This window comes from Cervus elaphus, chromosome 22 (assembly GCF_910594005.1).
Source record: "Cervus elaphus chromosome 22, mCerEla1.1, whole genome shotgun sequence".
NCBI lineage: Eukaryota > Metazoa > Chordata > Mammalia > Artiodactyla > Cervidae > Cervus > Cervus elaphus.
Window position 1 is genome coordinate 14321821 of NC_057836.1, and position 25574 is coordinate 14347394.

Consider the following 25574-nt stretch of genomic DNA (forward strand, 5'->3'; position numbering starts at 1 on the left):
ACCAGTCCATGTGACTTAGGCTCTGTTCCAAATTCACTCCGGGCATGGGCTGAAGTTTTATAGGAAGGAGTCAAGGTCAAATCCTAGGGACCTGTTTGGCCATACGTAACACCAGACATTCAGTAACCCTACAAGGTCAGATCAGCTCGTTAGGTACCTTGCAAGCCTCAGTTTACAACTCATCTTGGAGTGAGACTTGTGAATAGGGAGAAGCGTCCTAATACACGAGACATACCCAACAGAATTCTTACTCACCCTCAGTCAACTAGAACTCTGGCACACTTCCTCTCTGTCCCACATCCTGAGACCAGCCTGGGCCACCTGGATGTCCCGGTGGATGATTCACTAAGGCCCTGCCTTCCGGTGTCCCTCAACGCCGTATTTTTAATAAGTTTTCCCCTTCGCCTGGCACCCGTTTCTATACACTCACCGGGAATAGCTCAGCCACTAAAATTCAAACACTCAGTCACTGACTACAAACTCCAACCGAAACGTCTCATTCAGCAGCTCCCAGGCAACTGGGAGCCTCACCAGGACCTCCGCTTCACAATCTCCACTATCTGAGCTGCTGGCTCCCTCTCACTGCCCTTTCTTCCGGACAAAGCTTACAGTCAATCACTGTCTTGTCCACATCCTCCTTGCCCACCTAACAAAACCCCATCTTATTCCTCTAGCTCCACCTGCAGTCAGGCTCTGGGGAGCCGCAGCAGAAAAATCACAGAAGTCCAGAGTCTATGGAAGCAGACCGGTGCCAGTCCAACCCTTCCTCGCAACGCTGCCTGGCAACTCTGGCTTCCTCTGGTCAGTTCAGTCCTCAGACATCCAACCATCTCATCAGCACCCCCACCACCCCATTTAGACAAACAACCTCCTTTCCTATTTCTCAGATAAAGCAGAAGCAGTCAGGAGAGAATTATCTTCAACTTCCTGCTACCAATGTAAAGTTTTCTGAATTGATGTTTACATTTTCCTTCTTCCTCTCCACTATGATGGAAGCCACCTCCCTCCTCCCTGGAAAGACTGATCCTCACTTGGGCTCTGGGTCTGAATCCTTTCGGCCTTTCTCTCTACCATCTTAAACAACAAGCCTCTGATCCTGGGGGTCCCATTTTGCAAGTCTCACCCTCCTCTCTGCAGCCCAACTTCTTGAGTTGTCTAGACTCATTCCACTTCCACACTCCCACTCATTCTTAAACTCACTGAAATCTAGTTTCTGCTCCCACCAATCTGCTGGAATTTATCTTGCCACAGATAAGACTTGATAAACCCAGTGGGTATTTCTGAGTCTTCTCCTTGCTTGATTGTCTCTGCAGCATTTGAACTACAGACCAGTCCCTCCTTCTTGGTTACCTCTTTTTTGGTCAGCTTTCATGAACCTATAAACTTTTTCTTCTTTGAAACTATAGTCTTTTATCTTCTTTCTGCTTCCTTGACCAGTTCCTCTTTCTGTTGCAGGGTTTTCTTCCTCAATTCATCTCTTAAGTGTTTGGATTTGTTTACTTATTTGTATATATTCATCCATACACCCACCTATCACAGACCAAACCCTGTTATTTGCAAGCTTGTTGCTGGATATATTGTTGTTTACTTGCTAAATTGTGTCTAACTCTTTTGTGACCCCATGGACTGTGGCCCGCCAATCTCCTCTGTTCATGGGATTCTCCAGGCAAGAATACTGGAGTGGATTGCCATTTCCTTCTCCAAAGGATCTTCCTGGCTCAGGGATTGAACCCAAGTCCCCTGCATTGGCAGGGGGATGCTTTACCACTGAGCCACTGGGGAAGCCTTCTGTGCTGGTTACTAGTTAATAAAAGAGAAGAAGGCAGATGTTTTCAGGTGGATATTCAGACAAGCCAGAGATATAGGCAGGTCAACAGACAATTACAATAAAGGATCTTGTTAAGATTCTGTCCAGGTGTCTTCTCTTCTCAGTCTACAATAACCCTGGGCCATTCCATTCAGCAATGAATAATTTTTTAACATAAGCATGCTCCATGTATATGTGGGATATACTCATACGAAAAAATTCATTGTTTATCTGAAATTCTAGTTTATCTATTTATGTAGGGCCACACCACATGGCATGTGGGATCTTAGTTCCCCAACCAGGGATCGAACCAACAATCCCCTGCATTGGAAGCACAGATTCTTAATCACTGGACCACCAGGGAAGTCCCTGAAATTCTAAGTTAAATGGGTGGCCTGTATTTTTAATGACTAAATCTGGCAACCCTATGCTGGGTAGAAATACAAAAGTAGCATCTCATTTTACAGGAGTATTACATGAAGCACCGTGTCCTCTGTGCTCACCTTGATAACAAGAAGGAAGCACATGAGCACCAATACAGGTTGCAAATTATGGAATAAATCTCTGTACACAGAGAACAAAGGGTTCTACAGCTGTTCCAGTACTACCTTGGCAATTTAAATGCCCTCATCATCCTGCTTCAGAAACAAACATGTGTGGTTACTCCAGGCTGGGGATGGAGGAAGCGGAAATGGGATGAAGGCAGTCAAAAGACACAAGCTTCCAGTTACAGGAAGTACTAGGCATGTAATGTGCGATGTGATAAACATAATGAACACTGCTGTATGCTACACATGAAAGTTAAGAGAACAAATCCTGAGCGTCCTCAGCACAGGAGAAAACATTTTACTTTCTGTTTCTTTAACTCTGCGTCTGTATGAGATGATGGGTGTTCAGTAAACTTGTTGTGATAAACATTCTGTGATGTATGTATGTCAAATCATCATGCTGTACCTTAAACCCATGCAGTGTCATATGCCAACTACATTCCCAACATCTCAATAAAACTGTAAAGGAAAAAAAAAACCACATCAGAGTTCAGAATATCCTTGAAATTTACAATCTCATCTATTTTCATACCTCGGCATAAGCTTTGGCCCATGTGCTTGCCAGATGATGCAGATCGACTTCACCTGACTTCACAGCTTCCAGGGCGGCTTCGGCCTCCCTGTCATAATCTCTGAGGGATTCTTCTTCGATAAACTGGCTCAGAGCTTCTTTTAAGTCTGTAACAGCGATAACAAATACCATCATCGGCAGACATAAATTGGGAACATTTTACCTGGCTAAGTATTTCAGTGTAAAACTCCTGTCAAGCTTATACCCTTAAGAGCATGTCTAACTAAGATAAATTCAGCTTAGGGGATCATTCAACTAATTTCACACTTAATTTTTCTTTATAACCACAGGTTACTGAATGGTCAAAATTCTTAACTCTTATGTAATATAACCCTGATACCAATTAAAAACATTAATCTCTTAAGTCTTCATCTGAAAATGAGTAGAGAAGAGCACATAAAGACCTTCTACAGATAGAGGATATGAAGCTTCCTGTATTTAAATGAGTTTCCTATATAACTTTCAAGGATATACATTGTTGTGTGTGTGTGCTTAGTCGCTTCAGTTGTGTCTGACTCTTTGCGACCCCCGTGGACTGTAGCCCGCCAGGCTCCTCTGTCCATGGGATTCTCCAGGCAAGAATACTGGGGTGGGTTGCCATGCCCTTCTCCAGGGGATCTTCCTGACCCAGGGATTGAACCTGCATCTCCTGTGTTTCCTGCATTGCAGGCAGATTCGTTACCCACTAAGCTACATGGGAAGGCCGTATATTGTTACATTCTTCGAACCTAAAATAGAACTTGAGTGATCAGCATATTAAAACTGATTTATTTCAGATGATCTACAATTCCAACTTCAGAGACACTACTTAAAGACTGCTTTGAGGATATAAGAAGACCATGGCTTTCATCTTGGGCATTTCCTTGCTCCCTCCCTCTCTCAGGTTGCTGGCCCTGGGGGAGACCAGCTGTAGATGTGGAGGTGGTCCTATGAAGAGGCCCACATGATAAGGCCTGACAACAGCCTCACAAGTAACCTTGGAGATGATCTTGTGCTAGTAGAGCCTTCGGATGAGACTCTGAAGTCCAGACTGACAGTTTGGCTGGAATCCCATGAGAAATCCTGAGCCAGAGGCACCCATCTAAGTTGCAGCACTTGGATCCCTGAACCACAGTAATGGTAGCAAGATAATACATACTTGCTGCTTAAAAAAAAAAAAAAAAAGATTAAAGAGCACTGGGACAGAAACCAGGATACCCGTGCTCTGGTCTCGGTTCTGACACAACGTATGTAACTCTGGACCAGAGGGTCTCAGTTGTTAGGACGCGTCAGAGTTCCCTGGGGGGCTCACTGGAATGGACGCTGCATCCCAGTCCTAGAGTTTCTGATTCAAACGGAATGCAGTGGAGCCCAAGAATACACACTTCAAACAGGTTCCCAAGTGATGCTGCTTGGGTAACAATTTTCGAGAACTACTGCCTTGGGCAAACTATTTAACCTTTCTAGGTACCAGTTTCCTTATTTGTACGAAGAGATTATGCTAAAAAGTTTCCACGTTCCCTTGAATCTCTGACCTTCTATGATCCAACATATTCTCAATTAAAACATTTTCCCTTCTCTGTAGACAGAATGTAGACCTTTTAAAATGGCATAATAAAGATGACTCTATGGAACTAATTTAGATGAGCAAAGATTATTGAAAGATAGGTATCCCCTTCTCTTCCATGACATCTCAGAAACTGAGGACCAGATTGTTAAAAGGGCAAAACAGTGAGCACATAACCAAATGATAGCCAGCATGCCTTATGAATCCATCTAGCTACATGAAGAGGTTAGGAGTTCTAATTCAGACTCGGTCATTTTTCATCATATGTAATTAAGTTTAATTTTTATACTAAAATGCCTAATAAACAACTACAAGAGATACAGGAAAAAAAATCCCATAGAAGAAAGATCTGGGGAACCTTTTTATTCTTGAAAGCTTCACATTTTGTGGTTGTTTCCAGTGCTTCTCAGGTTTATGCTACCCCGAAACTTCTAATGACAGAGACCAAAGGAAAATAACAAAGTGATATTTTCCAAAAATCAGTCCTCACCTTTTTCTATAAAGCATGGTAAGTTGTGCAGTAGCATCAGACGTCCATGTAAATGACTGGCATTCTCTTGAACAGGAAATTTGAGGGGTACCCTCAGTTCAAAGCACTGACTTCCAACTTTGAATTTATACACAAATTCCCTCTCTCGGTTGCAGAATCTTTCTCTGTTTTTCTTCATCTTTAGCAGGATTCTAGAAAACTAACAACAAAAAATTCAGCCAGTTATAAGTTCAAAAAAACTTACAATGTTTCATTATTGCTAAGCCACTTCTGGACTTCCCTATAGCTCAGATGGTAAAGAATCTACCTGCAATGCAGGAGACCTGGGTTCAATCCCTGGGTCAGGAAGATCCCCTGGAGTAAGAAATGGCAATCCACACCAATATTCTTGCCTGGAGAATCCCATGGACAGAGGAGCCTGGTGGGCTACAGACCTGCTGCTGTTGCTGCTAAGTCACGTCAGTCATGTCCGACTCTGTGCGACCCCATAGACGGCAGCCCATCAGGCTCCCATCCCTGGGATTCTCCAGGCAAGAACACTGGAGTGGGCTGCCATTTCCTTCTCCAGTGCATGAAAGTGAAAAGTGAAAGTGAAGTCGCTCAGTCGTGTCTGACTCCTAGTGACCCCATGGACTACAGCCTACCAGGCTCCTCTGTCCATGGGATTTTCCAGGCAAGAGTACTGGAGTGGGGTGCCATTGCCTTCTCTGTGCTACAGTCCATGGATTCACAAAAAGCCACTTCTAAGATGGCTCCCCACTCAGAGATTTTACTTGTGTGACACTCAGCTAATTACTTTTCCCTACTTTTATCCCTTCATAAAAGTAGGGATGTTTTCATGATGAAAACAAAGTGCTTCTTTTTTAATGAAAAGTCTCTCTTCAACATCATATATGAAAAAAACTGCCCATTTAGCATTCCTAGGCACTGTGCTCAGTCGCTTAGTCATGTCTGACTCTGAAACCCCATGGACTACAGCCCACCACGCTCCTCTGTCCATGGGGTTTTCCCAGCAAAAATATTGAAGTGGGTTGCCAATCCCTTCTGCAAGGGATCTTCCTGACCCAGGGATTGAACTTGATCGAACTACAGGTGGATTCTTTAGCACTGAACCACCTGGGAAGCCAAGATTCCTAGGTAGAGTTCTAACAAATCGGTAAGGATCATGCAGAGAACAGAGAGGACTCTTTGGAAGAGATGCACGGTAGCCAGATATAGTTCATGAAATAGTCGGTGAATACAAAGTCAAAGAAACAGATCAGGGGTCGGGGCATCTTGAAGACCTTAGAGACTGTGGACCTAAGATCTGATTGAGGGGTGGAGGGAAGGGAGATGGTGCTGGAAAGATTTCTATATGGGGAGAAAATATACAGGATAGACCACAAAGCAAAATGGGAAACTGCTGGGAAAGAAAAAATCTAGTCAGAAAGAATACCTCAATTGAAGATTTCCTTATTAGCCCCCAAACAGGAGTCCGATTCCTAAGCATTCCCCAATCAAATCAGTTTTCACACTATTCTCTACACTGAAGTCAGAGTAATCTTTTTCAAGTGCATATCTGGTCATGCTGATTATCTGCTTAAAATCCTTCTGATATTCCATTGCTTTTAGGATACAGTACAAATTCCTTAACAATTTTTCGCCCCTGCTTATACCTCCAGACTCTTCTTTGGGGAGCTGAACCCCCCTCCTCTCCAACACACAAACTCACAAACTTTATTTTCAGCCACACTGAACCTCTTTCAATACCAAACCTCTCTTTCGACTTCCAACCTTCCTGAATGTTTTTCCTTTGCCCAGAGCATGCTTACTGCTCCTCTTTCCTTGGCCATGTCTCAGGCTAGACATGCCCTAGGAAACCTTTTAACTTGTAGGACTGTCTTCATGCTTAATCAAATAATAAATACGAAGCATCTGGTAAACAAAACATGACCAGTAAATGGAAGCTGGTAAAAATAATAATGAAAGAAGCTTTTATATAAGAACATATCAGTTTTTAAAAATCAAAGGCTGCTAAGTACACGTGAGGCAGACAGAGGCAGTAAAGGAACATTTTGCAGGGAACTGAAAATTAATTGAATATGGGCTCATGGTCTCATTTTGTTTACAGTCAATATTCTAGGAAAACCAAAACCAATAGCTCTGGTTTCAGTTGATTAGCTCTTTAGAATTGTGTCTCAAAAAACTGATACTTTAGTTATTTCTCCCCGGTTTGTTATTACTGCCTGCGTGCCTGGGTGTGCTCAGCCGTGCTCCACTCTTTGCAAGCCCAGGGAAGGTAACCGGCCAGCTCCTCTGTCCATGGGATTCTCCAGGCAAGAATACTGGAGTGGGTTGCCATTTCCTCCTCCAGGGGATCCTTCCCATCCAGGGATTAAAAGCCACCCGGATTACCACAGAGCCACTTGGACCCTCCCGAGCGCTGAAATCAAGGAAGATTTCCATACAACAATGGGATGGGAAAAGGCGAGCTGAGTCAGGGAAGGGAGGGCAGACTGTCGCGCCGAGAAGTCCCAGCCGAGTGAGGGGACCAGGCCCCCGACTCGAGGGTTCCGGCCCGAGGGAGCTTCCTTGCTCCGGTCACGAGCTCACCTCTTCTAGTTCCGAGTTCCCAGCTGTCCGCAGTACGGGTCCTGACCACCGGCCTTGGCCCTCGGCCCATCAGCTGACTGCTGCCTTGTTTTTACAGTCGTAAGATCCGCTACGGCAGATTCTTCCAAGCATTTTCCTCTTTCCTGGCACCTCGTGGAAAATTCCTCGGTATAAATGTTCCCTTGTTCCATCCTACCTACTTTTAATCATTTAAAACGTGTCGGAAGGTGTATTTATACTAATATTGTGCATTTTGGAGACCGCGCAGAGACAACTCTCGTTACGAAACTGAAGCGGCGAAACACAATCTCAGCTCTGGCAGACCGGAAGCGGAAGGGCGGTGCTTGGGGAGGGCGTGAACTAACGCGCTCTTCTCAGAACGCATGCGCGGCAGCCGGAATGGCTGGCGAGGATTGGCGAGCCGCAGGATAGGCGGAACGCTCAGGGTTTGATTTTGGGCGGGAATTGGAACTGCCGTGGCGGCTGCCTGCTAGAGCCTGAGAGCTGCAGGTTTCCAGCCTCGGAGGGGACCATGGTGCGGCCTGCGAGGTGAGTAGCTCATGGAATCCGGCGAGGGTGGAGAGGAAGGTCAGGAAGACGCTGTAGGCCGCGTTAACCTGCACGGGATGGAGAGAAGGGCCCGAGGACCCAGGGTGGCGATAGTGGGACGAACAGGGAAACACTCTGGCCTCCAGTGAGAGCTCCCGCTCCTAGGAAGGGTCCTGTCAACCTAGCCGTTTCCTTCTCTTGGGCGTCCTTGACCGTTCCTGCTGTTTCTTTTACCCACCCCGTTCAACTAAGACCTGATTACGCTTTGCATTTTACTGAGCTCCTCAGTTCAGTTCAGTGGCTCAGTCGTGTCCGACTCTTTGCGACCCCATGGACGGCATCGCGCCAGGCCTACCTGCCCATCACCAACTCCAGAGTTTACTCAAACTCAGGTCCATTGAGTCGGTGATGCCATCCAACCATATCAGCCTCTGTCGTCCCCTTCTCCTCCTGCCCTCAATCTTTCCCAGCATCAGGGTCTTTTCAGATGAGTCAGTTCTTTGCATCAGATGGCCTGCTAATTCATTTGTTGGTCACTATACTTCTTTCAGATAGAAAGTTTAGGTCTTCTCATTTTATCAGTTTAAACCTGGACCTGAAAGTCAGTTTGCCTGAATCATACAGCTAGTAAGTTGCTGGGTAACAAGCAAATCTAAGCCAGCTGGCGCCAGATCCTCTGTGTTTTCCACCAAGTGCTGTTGGAAATTCTTCCTCTACTTTACCTCAGTCGAGCACCATGGAGACCTAGGGTCAGCCATTCATTTAGTAGGGTTTCGAATATACTTACTTCTGCGCTGGAAGTATGTATTTACTAGGTATATATCCATATATTTAGGTGCTGGAGATTGCATTCTAAGGGGCTGAAAATAAACATGGCAGTGTGAGAGAGTGACAGGAAGGAAAACCTTATTTTAATTTTCATTAAAAACTTTTTTGAAGTGTAGTTATCTATAATCTTGTGTCTCTGGTGTACAGCAAAGTGATTCAGTTTATATATATGTTTTATGTATATAAAACATATCTGTGTATACACACACATACACATATGTATTCTTTTCCATTATGGTTTGTTACAAGATATTGAATATAGTTCCCTGTGTTGTATAAACTTTTTGTCTATCTGTTTTGTATATAATAGTTTGTATGTGCTAATCCCGAACTCCTAATTTATCCCTCCCACCACCTTTCCCGTTTGGTAATCCAAAGTTTGTTTTCCATGTCTGAGGCTGTTTCTCAGACTCACCATGTTTTAAATGTCTATTGCATGGTGAGCCATGGAGAAGGAAATGGCAACCCACTCCAGTATTCTTGTCTGGAGAATCCTGTGGATGGCGGAGCCTGGTGGGCTGCTGTCCATAGGGTCACACAGAGCTGGACACGACTGAAGTGACAGCATACATGCATGCATTGGAGAAGGCAATGGCAACCCACTCCAGCATTCTTGCCTGGAGAATCCCAGGGACAGAGGAGCCTGGTGGGCTGCCATCTATGGGGTCACACAGAGTCGGATATGACTGAAGCGACTTAGCAGCAGCAGCAGCAGCAGCACCATAGTGAGCATGAATTAACATTGGAAGAGATAAAAGAAAATGGCTTTCAGTATCAGGAAGTTGGTAATTTAATACATCAGAATTCATATATAAAACAAAAGAATACATACAACAAGAACTTCTAAATGCCCAATGGCAATTAAACAGTGTATAAACTTCGTGTTAATTATATTGATTATTCCTACTTTATTATCTGAATTTTTTTCCTTATCAAGTATAACAATGTTATATCTTTGCATAAAATGCAAATCATGTTTTTAATTTATATGTGCTTAAGGGAATCCAAACATTTTTATTTACTCAAGAGTATTAATGGCCTTAAAAAATGGAGGTGAGAAATTGACATTTGTATAAATAAAATTTCTGTTTTGGTCACAGGCATAAGAAGCCAGTCAATTACTCCCAGTTTGAGGATTCTGATAGTGATGGTAAGTAGAGCATCTTATTTCTTCATTAAAGATTTGATAATTTATTTCCTTAGTTTATAGGATATAATGTGTATGTGGGGTGTGTATGTGTATGGCTAAGACATGGTTGTAGCAACTGTATATGAGGAAGGTCTGGGGAAATAATTTTCTTAGCATTTAGGATAATTATGCTGATCACTACACTGACAAGAATTATTATTGGCATAAATCATAACCACACAGGGCCAGGAGAAATGATTTTTCAGGTCTAAACTACTCTAGATCCAGGTTCCCCCTATCTTTCAGAGATGCATATGTGTTGCAGAATATAATGTAAAATCCCCATTAATGATAGAGCAAAGCAAGCCCCTGAAGGAAGTTCAAGCTTAAGCTTTACCCTATTGTGTTACATATGTACTTGTCTTTGCTCTTAAGAAAACTTTGGTCAAGAACTTTGAGAAACATGGTGTTAGGTTACATTATACTTCAAAGTAAGTTTTGTGTTTCTTGCTTAGACTTCTGGAGTTTTCTGGGAGTCAAATGTTAAGTAATCCCTTGGTTTGAAGGAATCTGTTTTTGCCTGGAGCCCAGTCTTAGATGTGTCTAAGACTTGGGAGAGAAGGGTATAGAACATGACTTTCTAGCTTTTTACTCTTGTCATCAGTCTGTTGCAAAATAGGTATAAACTGCTGGTTGTATTCTGGAAACTGGTGTGGAGGTGGGGGAAAAGTCACAGATTATTGTATTTCTATGTGGAGAAGCATAAAACACTTGTCGATAAATGGGAAGGTCCATGAATCAGACTGTGAGTACCTCGAAGGTATGCATACACGTCATGTATGCGTTTGAAAGTTAGAGCAGTGGTTTTACGTTGAGTGTCAACAGAAGAACCACCTCAGTTCTGAGGATGGTAGAACAGAAAAACCCATGCAAACAGAATGGACTGGAAAACAACATCCCTTTGCCAAAAATAAAGTTACTGTGGTGGGATCGTAGGAGGGCTCTTACGGTGATGATACCACTGTAAAGGCTGCTACTGTAAAGTCCTAAGTAGGAGCTACTTTCTCTTCATCCAGGTTCTGATGCTTCTTACTTTATTTAGCTTGATTGTTGTTTTAGGAAAGGTAATGAGGATGAGATGGTTGGATGGCATCACCAACTTGATAGACATGAGTTGGAGCAAGCTCTGGGAGTTGGTGATGGTCGGGGAAGCCTGGTGTGCTGCAGTCCATGGGGTTGCAAGGAGTCAGACACGACTGAGTGACTGAACTGTACTGAACGGGTCTTTGAAAGAAAGTATTTGGCTGCATTATGAAATTTCCATAAAAATAATTTTCTTCCACTTGTCAATATGATAAAATTATACAGGGAATTTTATTGATTTTTCTAATGGTTTTAGAGGTTTTTAACTAATCATTTTTTTCTTTGCCACTTACATATGCTAGCTTAGTGGCCCTTGTAGTTTTTCAGGGAGTTAGTTTTTGACAGATGGATTTTTTCTTTTTTTAAAAAAGTCACTAAAACAAAGTGAAAAGCTCGAGTGAGAATAAAGACAGTATACCAACTATATTTTTTAGATTATGGAAAACAAACAGTTTGCTTATCTTTAAAACTTGAACACACATAGTAATGACTCTCAACTACCAAGAAAGTAAGTTTACCTTATGTTTTCCTTAGGAAAAGCAATTTCACATGTTCTTTTATTTTTAATTCTTGCATAAATAGATGATTTTGTTCCTGCAACCGCACCGTTAAATAAGAAATCCAGAACAACACAAAAGGAGTTGAAACTAGAAAAACCAGAACCTAAGGTGAAGAATCTCCAGGAAAAAGACATCCCACTACAAGAGAAAACCCCTAAAAAAAGGTGAGAGGTAAGACATACAGTGAATATATGACATTAGATATGTTAATCTAAAAGAGATAAATTCAAACTCTTGGTCTAAATTAGAACTTGATCAGAATCACAGGTCTTATTTAATTCACGTAGGAGAACAGGAATGTACCACGAATCCCCTCTGGCTTTCTGAACTGCTTTAGGTTCATGAATGCATAAGGAAGTAACCATTTAAGTCATAATCACCAAGTTTACAAGGTGTACCTTGCCCTTACAAGGAGACCTTACACCTGGCTCTGAACTCCTCAGGTCTTAAAAGGCTACTTTGTTTAAAGTTACGTCTGTCAGGACAGTTTATAAATTTCAAAGCCACATTTCTCAATGAGATGATGGATGGTCCCTAAACTTGTCATCATTTGATGATGTATATGAGCCACATCATTGTGCCGCACACCTGAAACTTTCACGGTGCTGGATGTTAACTGTAGGTAGCTCAGGAAAACCAGGAAAAAAAAAAAGTGAAACCGTGTATTTCTCTACAGATAAAAAATATTTTCACTTTATCTTACTGAGTTTTGTCCAGCAGTGAGAAAGACCTGTAGTTTCAAACTAATCTTGGAGTTCCATTAGGTAGTACTTGGAGGCAGTGGGGGAGATGGAGGGGAGGAATCCCTGAGAGGCCCCAGACTTGCAGTGTGGAGAGGAGGCGGCTGAGGAGGGATTCTGACAAGTGGAACGTGGCACGTGTGATGCTTCACTGCTCCAGTAGTATGAGGAAACTTGCTTAACACAGAGAAGCTTACCCCACGTCATTCCCTTCACTTTTGATTCTTTGTTTTTGAGCTTCTTGTACTATCTTTAAAATATAGTTTAAAAAAAACCAATGGATGGGAAAAAAGATTTGCAAATCATATGATCCATTAGGGACTTGCATCTAGAATATATAGGGAACTCTTACAACCCAACACTACAAAGGATCATGACCCAATTTAGAAATGGGCCAAGGACTTGAATAGACATTTCTTTAAGGAATATATACAAATGGCCAATAAACACATGAAAAGATGCTCACCATCCGCAGCCGTCAGGGAAATACAAATCAAAACCCCAGTGAGATCATATGTCACACCCTCAGGAATGGCTGGAAGCAGAAAGACAGATAGTAGCAAGTGTTGAGGAGGCTGTGGAGAAATGGAAACCCTCATGCATTGCTGCTGGGAATATAAAATGGTGCACCCTCATTGGAAAACAGAGTAGCAGTGTCCCAAAGTGTAGAGTTATTATACGACCCAGCTAGGTATATGCCCAAGAGAAATAATTCTGCCCACACAAAAACCTGTACCCAGATATTCATAGGAGCACTAATCAAAATAGCCAAAAGTGAAATGTAAGTAATCCAAATGCCTGTCGATTAATGACTGGTTAAATAAAATGCAGTATACCCACACAGTGGAACCTTATTCAGCAATGAAAATAAATGAAGTCCTGATACATGCCACAACATGGACGGACCTTGAGGACATCATGGTGAGCCAAAGAAGCCAAGCACGAAAGGCCACATTTTATGTGATTCCATTAATATTAACATGGAAAACCTGGGACAGACAAGTCCATGGAAACAGCACGTAGATTAGCGCTTGCCAGATGCTGTGGAGGGAGAATGGGGGCTGACAGCTAGTGGGTATGCAGTTTCTTTCTGGGATGTTGAAAATGTTCTGAAATTAATAGTGGTGGTAGCGTCACAGCTCTCTGAATATACTAAAAACTGCTGAATTGTAGGCTTCAAAGGCTGCATTTTACACTGCGTGACATATCTCAATAAAACTTATTATTTTAAAAAATACTAAATCCTTCGAGGTGCATCTCAACATCTCCTTTATGTAACCTTTTCTGTCTGTCTTTTTGCATTCCCTTCTTAAACACTGGAGCACTCTTGATCACCTTGAACAGAAGGCATGATAATCTGTTTACCTGGGATAATTATTCCAGGACTTTCTTTCCTACTTCCTCATTAACTGCAGACTCTGAGGGCACTTCTAGTGTCCTGTCTAGTGCAGTTCCTCACACAGAGTAAGTGCTTACTGAAATACTTGTCAGAATCCAGATTGGGCAGAGAAGATGTTTAAAAAAAAAAAATATATATATATATATATATAGAGAGAGAGAGAGAGAGAGTAATTTCAGTTGAATATAGGAGCTGTAATAGCTGCCTAAGGAGGTGTGGCTGAGGTCAAGGAAGATTCCTAAGCAGAAATGATGTTTCACTCACGTCTGCTCTCACTTGGGCAGGTGCTTCGCACATGGACAGGGCTGGTGGTGAGGAAGAGACGCCACAATAACGTAGACACCGTCACCCACTGCCCCTGTCTATTCTGTTCTGCTGGGTCCAACATGACACTTAAATTTCAGGAGGTGGGATGTTAAAGTCCGTTATGATAATGATCATTGTGTAAAAACATCTTCCTGCGGTTGGAAACTCTCAGCTAACCTCTCTCAAGGTTTGCTGTTTAGTTGAGACTGATAGTTTAAAAGCTCATTAGTATTTATGTGTGTTTTAGGATGGCTTTGGACGACAAACTCTACCAGAGAGACCTCGAGGTCGCACTGGCTTTGTCGGTGAAGGAGGTTCCAGCCGTCACCATTGATGTGGAGCAGTCTCAAGGCAAGCGTAACTTTATCTTCTGTAATTATCTTTGAAACCTTCTTACCCCTTTTGTAATCATTTCTTTGGATGAGCTTGTACAGGGGGAAGGATGTACTTTTAATACTTTGGACTATAAAATGAGCAGTTTGCAGAGGGTACTGCTGGATTAGTTGCTTATTCCATCACATAACTCTCCTCCACACACAAATATCTCTCTGCCCAACACTCAGGGTCCACTTGAGGACATGGACTGTGACCCTGGATCCAAAGTTCGTCTTCGTACTCAGTGAAAATGTAATTTCTTGGTCTAATAAATTGACCTCTACATCCTAACGGCCCACTTCCTTTCTCTCCAAATTGCAATTAGTTAAGCGTCATCTAATGGTGGTAATTTTTATTTACTCAGAAAGGTAAAAGTACTAATTTGGTGAGCAAGCTCAGTAGACTTAATAGGTTTATGACTGCTGACTTTTTCTATAGATTTTTCTTCTTTGATTTTTCTGACAACTAGGAAGCAGATGGCAATATTGATATCCTGGAGAGGCAGAAATCATTATTCTTGGAAAAAACATTCATGTTGCTAAAATGCTTTCTGAATTAAACTACTTTGGCCTAACTTCTTTTTTGTTGGAGGTTATTTTAAACACATTCCCTTATTTAAAGGGTAAAGATGTTTAAGTCAATAGTGCCTGCTGTTTGACAATCAATGAGATAGTTTTGATTAGAGGGGCCTTTATCAAAGAAACTTAAGAGAATTGTCTTACACCTAAAATTGAGAAAATGAAAATCTCTTTCCTATAAAAGATTGTGACATGTGTAACAGGATTTCCTTCTCTGAGAGTCATGTATTCCATAGCATTAGGATCAATACTCTAGATCATTTTAAAGTTATAATAATGATTGAAGAGTATTTACATTAGTAAAAGCACAGATCTGCCTACACAGGGATGATAGTTAACATTTATGAACTGTTTCCTATGTGCTGGGCACCACAATAAGTAGTTTCCACATTCAGCCAACATCTAATTCCCCACAGGAGCCTCATTTAATCCCTACCCTGTTTCTATGTCTCCCTATGGATGAGGAAATTAAGTCTTGTAAAGGATAAGCAGCCTCCCCCTGGTATGTAGCTAATTTAAGAGCCTGAATTTGAACTTAGGTCCCATTAAAGTTTGCGTGATTTCAGAGCTGAAAGTCGTAATCTTAGAGTAGTTTTGCCAAGTCAAATCAGTGTGCTAGTTTGAGTTTGGTTCATGTGTCTGTATCTAAACGCTGTCAGATTTTAGCGCTTCTCTTCCTGCTTCTAGCCCCTGGTTGATTAGGGTGCATCTGCACGTTCCTTCTCCCTGATATCCAGGCTTTGACAAACACGGCAAGAGGGAAACAGAAGCACCGAGTAAGTCTCCTCATGTCTCCAACTGCAGTGTAGCCAGTGATTATTTAGGTAAGTTTTTTATACTAATAATATTTATTTTTTCCATCATCATTTTTCTAACTCTTACTTAAATTCTTGAACTAAAACTAGAACCAAGGTCTTCACATTTGTGAAGGTTCTCTTTACCTCTTCGTCTCTTTCTGTATTCAGTCTTTCACTGAAGACCTGGTTCCTTCCCTGGTGTGGGGTCATGACTGCCCCTGACTTCTAGTTGACAGCAGTTGAACCCTGAAGAAAGGGGCTGCATCTTCCCAATTCAGCATGAAAACTCTTGGGGAAAGACTCTTAATTTGGGTCTTGGACTTATGCTTCACTCAGACTGCTGCCAGGAGACTGATGTACTGTATTGACCAGACTGGGCTCTGTGGTCTGTTACTGGAAGCACAGGAAGGATGCAGCTGGGCAGATTTTTTAGAAAAGCAGGTGTAACGGAAGTCTGCTTTGCAGTTCGTTAGATGATGTTGTTTAGTCGCTCAGATGTGTCTGACTCTGCAACCCTGTGGACTACACCCCACCAGACTCCTCCGTCTCTGGGATTCTCCAGGCAAGAATACTGGAGTGGGTAGCTATTCCCTTCTCCAGGGGATCTTCCTGACCCAGGGATCAAACCCAGGTCTCCTGCATTGGCACATGGATTCTTTACCACTGAACCACCTGGGAAGCCCCTCTTTAGATGTTACCTGGCACAAAAACTTTCTTTTTTTTTTTTTTTAAATGTCCTGAAGATCTAGATAAAATCACTGAGGAGGATGATTCTCAGGACACTCCACAGAGAAGGAAGGCAGCCTCCCAAGCCGTGGTCCAGCAGAGGAAGATTCTCTTGGAAAACAGTGATGACGATGGAGCTGATGACTCTGAGCCAGACTTTGCAACTGGTAGGTTATGGCCTCACTCAAGCTCCACCCTATGGAGAGTCAGTCAGAAGTTCCCGGAGACTGCTGCTATATGCAGAACACTGCTGAGCGTTGGCTGTGCAAATTTGAGGAACACAGGACAGTTAAATTCAGCTATGCCTTTGGTGGAAAAGCTTTATCCGGAGGTGAACTTTAAGCTGTGCCTTGAAAAATGAGTAGCATTTAGGGGTGAAATAGCACTTCTGACTGATGGAAAGGCCACAGACCACAGAACAGGCAAGTACATACACAAGAGCTCAATGACATTAAAGATTTCTCAAAGAAGTAAAAATGGAACTGCCCAAAAAAAAAAAAAAAAAAAATGGAACTGCCTTACAATCCAGCAGTTCCACTCCTAGGTATTTATCTGAAGAAAACAGGAACAGTGATGAGAAAAGATATATGCCCGCTGTGTTCACTGCAGCGTTATTTACAATAGCCACGAGACGGAAGCAACCTAAGGGCCCGTCAGTAGATGAAGGGATAAAGGAGATGTGGTACATATATATGTTTGTATGTGTGTATATTGGGGTTGTTCATCCACATTTATTCAGCACATATTTGGGTTTCTATTTTGGATGCTGTGTTCTTGACACTAGAGCTTACCTTTGAGGGTGGGGACACAGACAGAAAACCAAGATCTGAGGTGTCAAGTGTTGATGGTTTATGTACTAGTAGATACTTAAGAATTCATAGATTCCGAGAAGTATCCTTTGTCTTCTTGCCTCACTTGTGGACCAAAAAGACTGTCTCTTTTTCAGTTCTTTGAGAGCTGGTTTGGTTTTTCTCGCTGCATTGTTACAGTCCCCCCCAAACTCCCCGTGTGGCTGTGCTTTCCATCAAACGCCATGTGGTCCAGCCCCAAGAACAATCCTTTTGGCCTCCGGGGGGGCAGCTTGTCGGGGGGAGGTGGTGACCAGCATCCAGCCTGTGCTGTGGATGCTTCATGCACAGTCTCCCTCCTCCCAGCCTCCTGACTCCTTCTGAGTCCCCCACCCCAAGAGAGCACAAGTCCACACTGTCCTGTGGGTCCAGAATCCCCTTTGGATCCCCGTCCAAGCCTGCTTTACCTACCATGGAAGAACACCTGTGTTCCCTGTCTTGATCGGTGTACTTCAAGGAGCGGTACAGCCAGTTTATTTTCTTCTGCCCTAAGCTGAGAATGGCTCCCTCTCCTATCCCCTCAGCTGATGGTTTATTATACTTGAATGTGCTGCTGGAATCATCTCAGACAGCCCGCATTATCTGGAGCAGGGTCCCTTCTTTAAGTGACCTTTCAGAATTTCCCTCTGCATCGGCTCACCCTAGATGAGAGAAAGCACCTTTTGTGACCTTCAGTAGGGAAAGAAAAGTGAAAAGGAGAGAATCAAGGCTTCTCCTAAGGACATATAAAGCTCTCCCAAATCCATAACCCAGTGTCTAGGTTTTTAGATTGCCCAGGAGGAGATGCTGATGCTTGGGATTCTGGGTGTCCTGTCGCTGCCCCTCCAGTTTATGTACATAGAGTCCTAGCCTGTCCTATAGTCGGTCCCCTCAAGCCAAAAGAGAATACGTAAAATGCCATGGCTGTTGAGCTTACAGGAAGCCATGCCTCCTGGACTCTGTTCTGAAATTCTAGAGAAGCTTCTCTACCACCTGCCTTCCCAAATCCAGATCCTCTTGGGACTCCAGAAATAATTACTTGATTTTGCCAGGTGCTATTTATATTGATAGCAGCCTTCATGCAATCTGCTGGCCTTATATAGTAAATTCTGTATAACCCGGTAACTGTTATGTGACCACGTGGGTTGATCATCTGTTTTTAAAATTGTGTTAGTGTGGGAAGAATGACAGATAAGGACATCACAGTTTGAGATCATAATGACATAGTTGGTTTAGGCAGAGGCCATCAGCGAGAGGTTGATTGAGCATCTTTACGACGGGGATTCAAGCCAGGCATCCGCTGACCCCACCGGGAGCCAGGCAGCCACACGTTCTGTGCTCTCAGACACGAGTGACACCGTAGGCAGAGCAGAGCATCACCTAGGAAGTGTGTTTATTACCTGTATTAACTCAGTCTGCACAAGAGCCCCGTGGTGGAGGCAGTAGGGTCCTCCCCATCTTATCCATGGGAAACTGAGGCACAGTGATGTCAGGGGCCTGTCTGAGGTCAAGGACACGTAAGTGAGGGGCCCGGATGCACACCCACGCACCGTGCCTTGTTCGGCCCCTGGAGACGGCATGACACTGGGGGGACGGGGATGTGTGTGTGGAAGGTGACGCTGGGGCCCCGGAAGCCCCGCATCTTCCAGCAGAGGTGTGATCTGTTTCAGGTGAAGACTCTGAGGATGACTCTGATTTTAGTGGGAGTGAAGACGATGAAAGCTTCACCGTGAGAAAAAGTAAAATTAAAGAAACCAAACGGAAAGAAGTAAAGGCGAAACCTCCAGCCGAAAAGAAGGAGAAGCCTAAACCCAAGAGTGGTGCTGGGGGTAAGCCAGTCCCTCACACGTCCTTCATGCCGGACATGGGCCTGCTCTCCTTAGAGTGCTTCCCCACTCTGCCCTTAGTCTCCCTAACCTGTGGGGTGTTCCTTTCTCGTCACAGCCCGGGGAGGACGGCAGGCCGCGGTGGGGCGGGCAGAAGGCCGAGGGGGCCCTGAGCAGTTCCCGTCCCCTGCATCTCACAGCCACAAAACTGAGGCTCTCAGAGGTCAGACCACGGGTTGGATTCTCACGGCTAAGCGATGGCTGGAACTAGCCCCAATTTTCTCCATGCAGAGCCTGGATCCGTCCATTAGACACATTTTCTCCAAGCGATTGAACGGGGAGGTGGCGCATCTCATTTGCTGCTGTCGCACATGACCGGTCTTGGAGGGGAGAACCTTTCTGCCTGTGTTTAGGGCCCTTTGGTTTCTTTAGAATGGATTTAGTTAGAAGAAACCAGTTTTACAAGACAGCTTCTGAAACTAGTGACAACCTGAACGTGGAATAGTTGTTTCTTGTGTGAAAGAAGTTGGGATGTTTGTGAGTTCATGATACATTAATAGATTACTGTAAAGTATAACTTCCTTAAACCTGATTTGTTTTTCTTACTGATAGAGTTTTTACGTCTTAGTTGTTTAATATATGTATAGTATTTGAAACTATTGTTCAGACCCCATTGCTAAGGATGGCCTTTGTCTCACCTCCCCTTGAACAGATCAGTGCTGAGTACTGGTGCCAAGTACTGCTGAGAAATGAGAACTAAGTACTGATAGAGTCCCGTAATTTTTCCCTTGGTAGAGAAAATTGTAAGAGCTGAGGTATCCAATACAGTAGCCACTAGCCAAAGTAGTTCCATCACATTTAAGATAATTAAAATTAGGTACAGTTTGAAAGTCAGTTTCTTGGCTTTGCTGCCACATTCCAAGTGCCCACCTGACTGTGGCTTGTGGCTACCAATGTGTTGGACAACACAAAATACCGGACATCCCCGTCCTGGCAGCGAAGCCTGAGGGGCAGTGCTGACCGCGGGAGTGCAGACGGTAACAGGAGGAGGAGCATGTGGTGAAGGTGTTCACGTCCACGGGCACTCAGATGCTGCTGAGGTGTCTCGAAGAGACTTTGTATCCTACTTCTCCCTCCATCAAAAACAAACCCAAACCCACTCCCATTCTGTGTTCCTTCTCAGTGTGTCCATGACAGGAATTTGCGAGTCCTGATTATTCCCGTGTCTCCAGCACCCTCCTCCTTTCTAATGACTGAAAACTCTCCACTCTGCTGTTTTCCCCACTTTCTCCCGCTTCATTCATTCCCGATTCGTTCCCGATCCCCTCTCACCTGGGCCACCACGGAGCCACCTAGGTGCTCTGCCTTTACACCGCTCTTGTGAGATGCTTCTAAACGTACAGATCCACGCGGCTTGTAAGTTCCCCCAGGCCCACCTCTAGGTTCTGTCACCTCTCTTACCACACTGCAGTGTACATATCTCTTTATTTTTCTGCCGTTTCTACCGGAGTCTAGTGAGGGGACCATACATTCCCTGGGAATAGGACACTCTGAGACCCGGGAGCCTGATACATTCAGTATCTCATGACACATCGTGACTGGACACTGTTGTGTGAGTAACAAGTGTGGACTCTGGACTCAGACGTGGTTTCCACTTCCGGCTCAGACGCCTACTAGCTCTCAGACTACAGGCCGCCTGTCTAATCTCTCTGTTTCCTTAACTGACAGTGGGGAGAGTCATTTCTGTATCGGAGCTGCCCTCAGGGTTAAAGGTAGTGTTAAAGGATATACTTACCATACTTCCTAGCATAGAAGTGCTCAGAAAGGATGGCTGTTCCTAGGCCCTCTGTAAATGTTGATTAATGAGAGTTTTCTGGATTTACGATTCTGCTTCTGTAATTTTTATAAGCTGATGGAACTGTATAATTTTCACACATGCATGCTAGATGTCATTCTTGCTCTGTGACCCCTGTTTTATGTGTATTTTCAAACAAGTGACTTCAGTAGACTGCACTCCAGCTGCCGTCAAGTCACAATCTCGGTCCTCACCAAGAAAGGGTTCTGTCTCTTCAGAGGCCGGTAAGATGCCGTCACAGATACGCAGTCCTGCAGCAGAAAGCAAGAGACCTAAGTGGGTCCCACCAGGTATGTATAGTGTGTTTATTTACTGCTCAAGGGCAGGGACTTGGAAAATTGCCACAGGTAGTTATTTTTTTCTTGTAAATGTTACGAATGAGCACTTCCTCATATTATTACACAGTCTTCAAAACTAAGGTTTTTAATTGCGGCATTTATTCATCACTTGTTATTCCCTTATATTTGAGCATCCAAGTTGTTTATTATTTCTTCATGGTGATAAATAAGGTTGCAATTAGCACAGATACCTTTATTTTAGAAATCTGAGCACATCCCTGGCTATTTCCTAGGATAAATTCCAAGTAGTAGAATTACAGTGAGAGAGTACCAGCATTTAAGATTCCTGATACATATGAATGTTTGTTGACAAATCTCTTTGCTCAAGACCTGCTGACCCCTGCAGTGTGGCAGAAACCTCAGGAATTCCAGCATTTAGCAAACTCGACCTTCAGTGGTTACACCTTGGCTTCCCTTTGTTTTCTCTTGCTCCACAGCCCAGCCTCATGATCCTTCGTGCTTCTTGACATTCCTAAAACCCTAGTCCAGGCCCTGCTCATTTCACACCCAGACTGGTGGTGACTTCCTGCCAGTCCCTCTCTACTTCCCCGCATCCGGCCCAGGAGGGGAAGATGCGTTCTTGGTTCCTTCAGCACCCTGTGTGTGCACTTCTGTCCAGCTTCCTCCCTCTGGGATGGCTTTCTTCACGTGTCTGCTCTCCTTTGCTGAGTCATTCCAAGTCTCCTGGGGTTTCCAATCCTCCTTCTCCATGATGTCCTTTGGCTGGTCCACAGTGGTCACTCTCCTAAGGATGACTGATTATTCACAGATGGATGTGGGCCTGAGACTCTGTGGTCGCTTCATTTCTCTGTGGCCTCATTTCATCATCTGAAATGGGTTATCACATCATCATCGTCATCACAGTGGCAGGCACTGTATAATCTTTAAAGTATACTGGTTTCAAAATTCTAAGTTTAGGGAGGATTTAAAAAGTTTCTGGAGAAGGAAAGGAGAAAGATTATTTACTGAAATAATGATGCTGTTTCAGTTCAAGGGTACTTCTTAAGTCTATTTCTTCTGAGAATAGTGATTCCTCAACAAAAGAAATTTTAAAGAATTGATATAATGAGTTACAGAAGTTTGAAGGCAGCATAAGCCAAAAGATAAGGGATAACGGAGTGATGGCTGAAGAGTCATCGTCATAAAACACAGAGTGCTTGCAGACTCATTGTGTGGAAGGCGGGGCGGGTCAGGTGCTGGCCGCAAGGGACCGGGGCCGGGAGAGGCTTGAGTGAGCGGGCGTCGTGCCCTCTGTAAGGAGGCCGCGCTGCCCTGCTCCCCTAGCCTGTTCACACTTGGGACGATGGGCCATGTATTTCTCTTTTCAAGAGAAGCCAGGAATCCACATTTCAGTGGGAAATCTACTAGTTCGTAAAAATGAACTTAAAAGTCAACCAATCAATATATCTGGGAGCAGGATTTGACTCTCAGATGGCCAGCTGGTCTTCTGTCTTACACAAACTTGAGAAGACCAGTGAGGCTCCAGTGGGAAAATGAGCCAAGGACATAAACGTACCGCTGCCCCCAAGAAATACCACCAGAAACAAATATGAAAAGAGTGGCAATCTCAGTGGTAATTAAGGAAACATAAAATGATAAAATACAATTTTATACCTCTCAAGCTAGAAAATAATAAAACTGTCAACCAGTGCATCTGGGTTGTGGGGTAGCAGGTGTAATTATTATATATTTGTAATCCTTTTATAGGACAGCTTAACAGGAACCATAAAAATAAACTTGTCTTTTGATTTCAGAGCTACTTTTGGGAATTTATTCTTACAAAGAATTCAAAAGAAGAAAAAGTAATAAGTTGTCAGTTTTTTTATAACCATTTATAGAAAAGTGGTGAAAAATTAGAAACAACCCAAAAGTTTGTTGTAGAAATTTTATCAATATATGACGCATACATGCAATTAAGAATGATAAATCAGATGGCTAGACTCATGGAAATGTTTATAAAACCTTTGTATGAAAAAATTATACACAGTTGTACTTTTTATGGTTATACTCCGTATCAACTACAAACGTATATGTGGATAAATTCTGAAATTTAATACTCTATGGAAATAATCGCTCCATTAGTGTGGTAGCATAAATGAAATGTGTAAATAAAGAAAAATGGTACTTATCAAAGTTATTTACTGTTTGAAAAATAGACTCTTTAAGGAGTATTTGTAAAAGTTACAGAATTTTTAAAAATGTATTAGATTTGCTATTTTAGAAATTATAATTACATTTTTTTAATGCCTTTACAATCAATGTTCTTTGCTCCCAACTTTCCTATTTAGTTTTCACATTTAAAGTTGTGGTGTCATTACATTGGCCTCTGGGGATGTTTGCTGTCCGACATACTTTCTGCTCTCTAGTACTTCCCACTCTTTTGCTCGAACTTGATAGAACCTACATAGCAGGAGAAGGAAATGGCAACGCACTCCAGTACTCTTTCCTGGAAAGTCCCATGGGAGGTGCCTGGTAGGCTACAGTCCATGGGGTCGTAAAGAGTTGGACGCAACTGAGCAACTTTACGTACTTCTGCTGGCCTCTCCTGTTTCATAGACTGATCTTTGTGAAGGGTGTCTGACATGCTCAGCATCAGGTGACGTGTTTTCTTGCAGCCATGTCCGGAAGCAGCAGCCGTAGCCCCCTGGCAGGAGTGGCCGTGAAATCTCCGAGTCAGAGCCTCCGCCTTGGCCTGTCCCGCTTAGCACGGGTTAAACCTCTGCATCCAAACTCCACCAGTAGCTGCGTGTAGCCACAGGAAGATATTTGATTAAGAAGCTCTCATTTGTATAAGTGGGTTTATATTTGAGGAGGGAATTGTAATATAAAGGAATCCTTCAATGTCATATAAATTACCTCTACCTGTTTTGTGACTGTTCTCTGCAAAGCTGCCTGAGACTTCAGCAAGAGTTTTGTTTATGTGAATTCTCTTGGAATGTCCTTTCCTTCTGAAGGAGCATATTCTCCTCCCTCAGTGGATATAAGCGGTCACTATAATCACCTTGCTGTCAGTGTGACACGGAGGAGGTCCACGTTACTTGCTGCTCATTGCCAGTAACAGGATGCTGCTTCCTGCCTTTGTCGAGTTGATGGTACCTGAACGTCGTGTGCAGAGTTTATCTCGAAAGAGGAAGATTCCCACTTTTCCCAGGGATGTTTCTACACTGACAACTACACTGTCAGTTTTATTACCATGATGTTTCATGCTTTAGCCAAATGTTTTTATAATGAGAATTCAGAATTATTTTCCACATTAAAACAGTTGCTGTACTATAGTGTATGTCTCCTACCTAGGAGTATTAATAGATGGTTATCTTACAGCAAATAAAATTTCGTGACATTTCATGAAGCCTTCATTGTCAAAACCTTTGATAAAAGTGGAAAAGTTTTGATACGCACTTTCCCTTGATACCATTGCATCCGTCTGTCTCTGTCTACATTTCATGATAAAATAAGTGCTCTGCAAAAGAAAAAGAAAGTTATTCTTTTTGTTGTAAATAGAAAGAGGAAGAGCTGTTTCTTAAAGTCATCACTGTATGTGAAGCCCATGTTTTAGCAGGTGGCTGTCAAAGTTGTCACCCCTGTTGTATTAGCGTAGCTCTTCAGGAAGCTTGGATACAAGTTCACTGTGAATAAAATAGTAATAGATGTTTTTTATTTACAGTGAAAATTTCAACCAGCTCCTGATCACTTTTTAATAAAAATTCTCTGAATTTTAACCATTAAAAATGTATATAATACCTAGTTCTTGGTTTATGAAATATGTTAATGTGAAAATAAGTAATTCAGACTTATGATTAAACTGAGCATTTGCCTACTGCTGCTGTGTATATTTTTCCTTGTCTGGTATATATTTTATACTGTGGTGCATCCCCAACCCATCCTACCCCGCCCCCAGCTGGAAGCATGCTTTCCAGGAACAGGGGGTTGAGGGACTCTGTATGCTGCAGTTTAACAATAAACACTAAGAGCTCTACTGTGCTAGTACTGATGTCATTGATTAATCACCTGGGCCAGCTTGATGACCCTGTTATCTCTGTGTGT

General features: G+C 43.1%; 2 protein-coding genes across 6 annotated transcripts in view; one reads left to right on the forward strand and one right to left on the reverse strand.

Moving 5' to 3' along the window:
* C22H12orf4 (chromosome 22 C12orf4 homolog) overlaps positions 1–7903 on the reverse strand; it is a 37180-nt gene extending 29277 nt beyond the window's left edge. For 2 of the 5 annotated variants that reach the window (XM_043881443.1, XM_043881448.1), the window contains exons 1-3: positions 7357–7548; positions 4963–5161; positions 2888–3033 (exon numbers count right to left, since the gene is read on the reverse strand). In XM_043881443.1, coding sequence (XP_043737378.1) covers positions 2888–3033; positions 4963–5161; positions 7357–7407 — 396 coding nt within the window. In that variant the 5' untranslated portion in view covers positions 7408–7548. The other 3 variants (XM_043881444.1, XM_043881446.1, XM_043881445.1) reach the window with 3 other exon arrangements.
* On the forward strand, positions 7884–25345 carry RAD51AP1 (RAD51 associated protein 1). The gene is made up of 9 exons (XM_043881450.1): positions 7884–8103; positions 10032–10081; positions 11786–11927; positions 14456–14559; positions 15899–15985; positions 16702–16851; positions 19182–19340; positions 21333–21482; positions 24146–25345. The coding sequence occupies exons 1-9, from the start codon at positions 8087–8089 to the stop codon at positions 24280–24282; spliced, it is 996 nt and encodes a 331-aa protein (XP_043737385.1). The 5' UTR covers positions 7884–8086; the 3' UTR covers positions 24283–25345.
* Positions 25346–25574: the final 229 nt, after the last annotated feature.

Excerpts from the sequence above, each read along its gene's own strand:
- RAD51AP1 (XM_043881450.1), top strand. Across the intron at positions 14,560-15,898 it reads TGATGTGGAGCAGTCTCAAG|GCTTTGACAAACACGGCAAG; the intron begins GCAAGCGTAACT and ends CCTGATATCCAG. Across the intron at positions 15,986-16,701 it reads TGTAGCCAGTGATTATTTAG|ATCTAGATAAAATCACTGAG; the intron begins GTAAGTTTTTTA and ends AATGTCCTGAAG.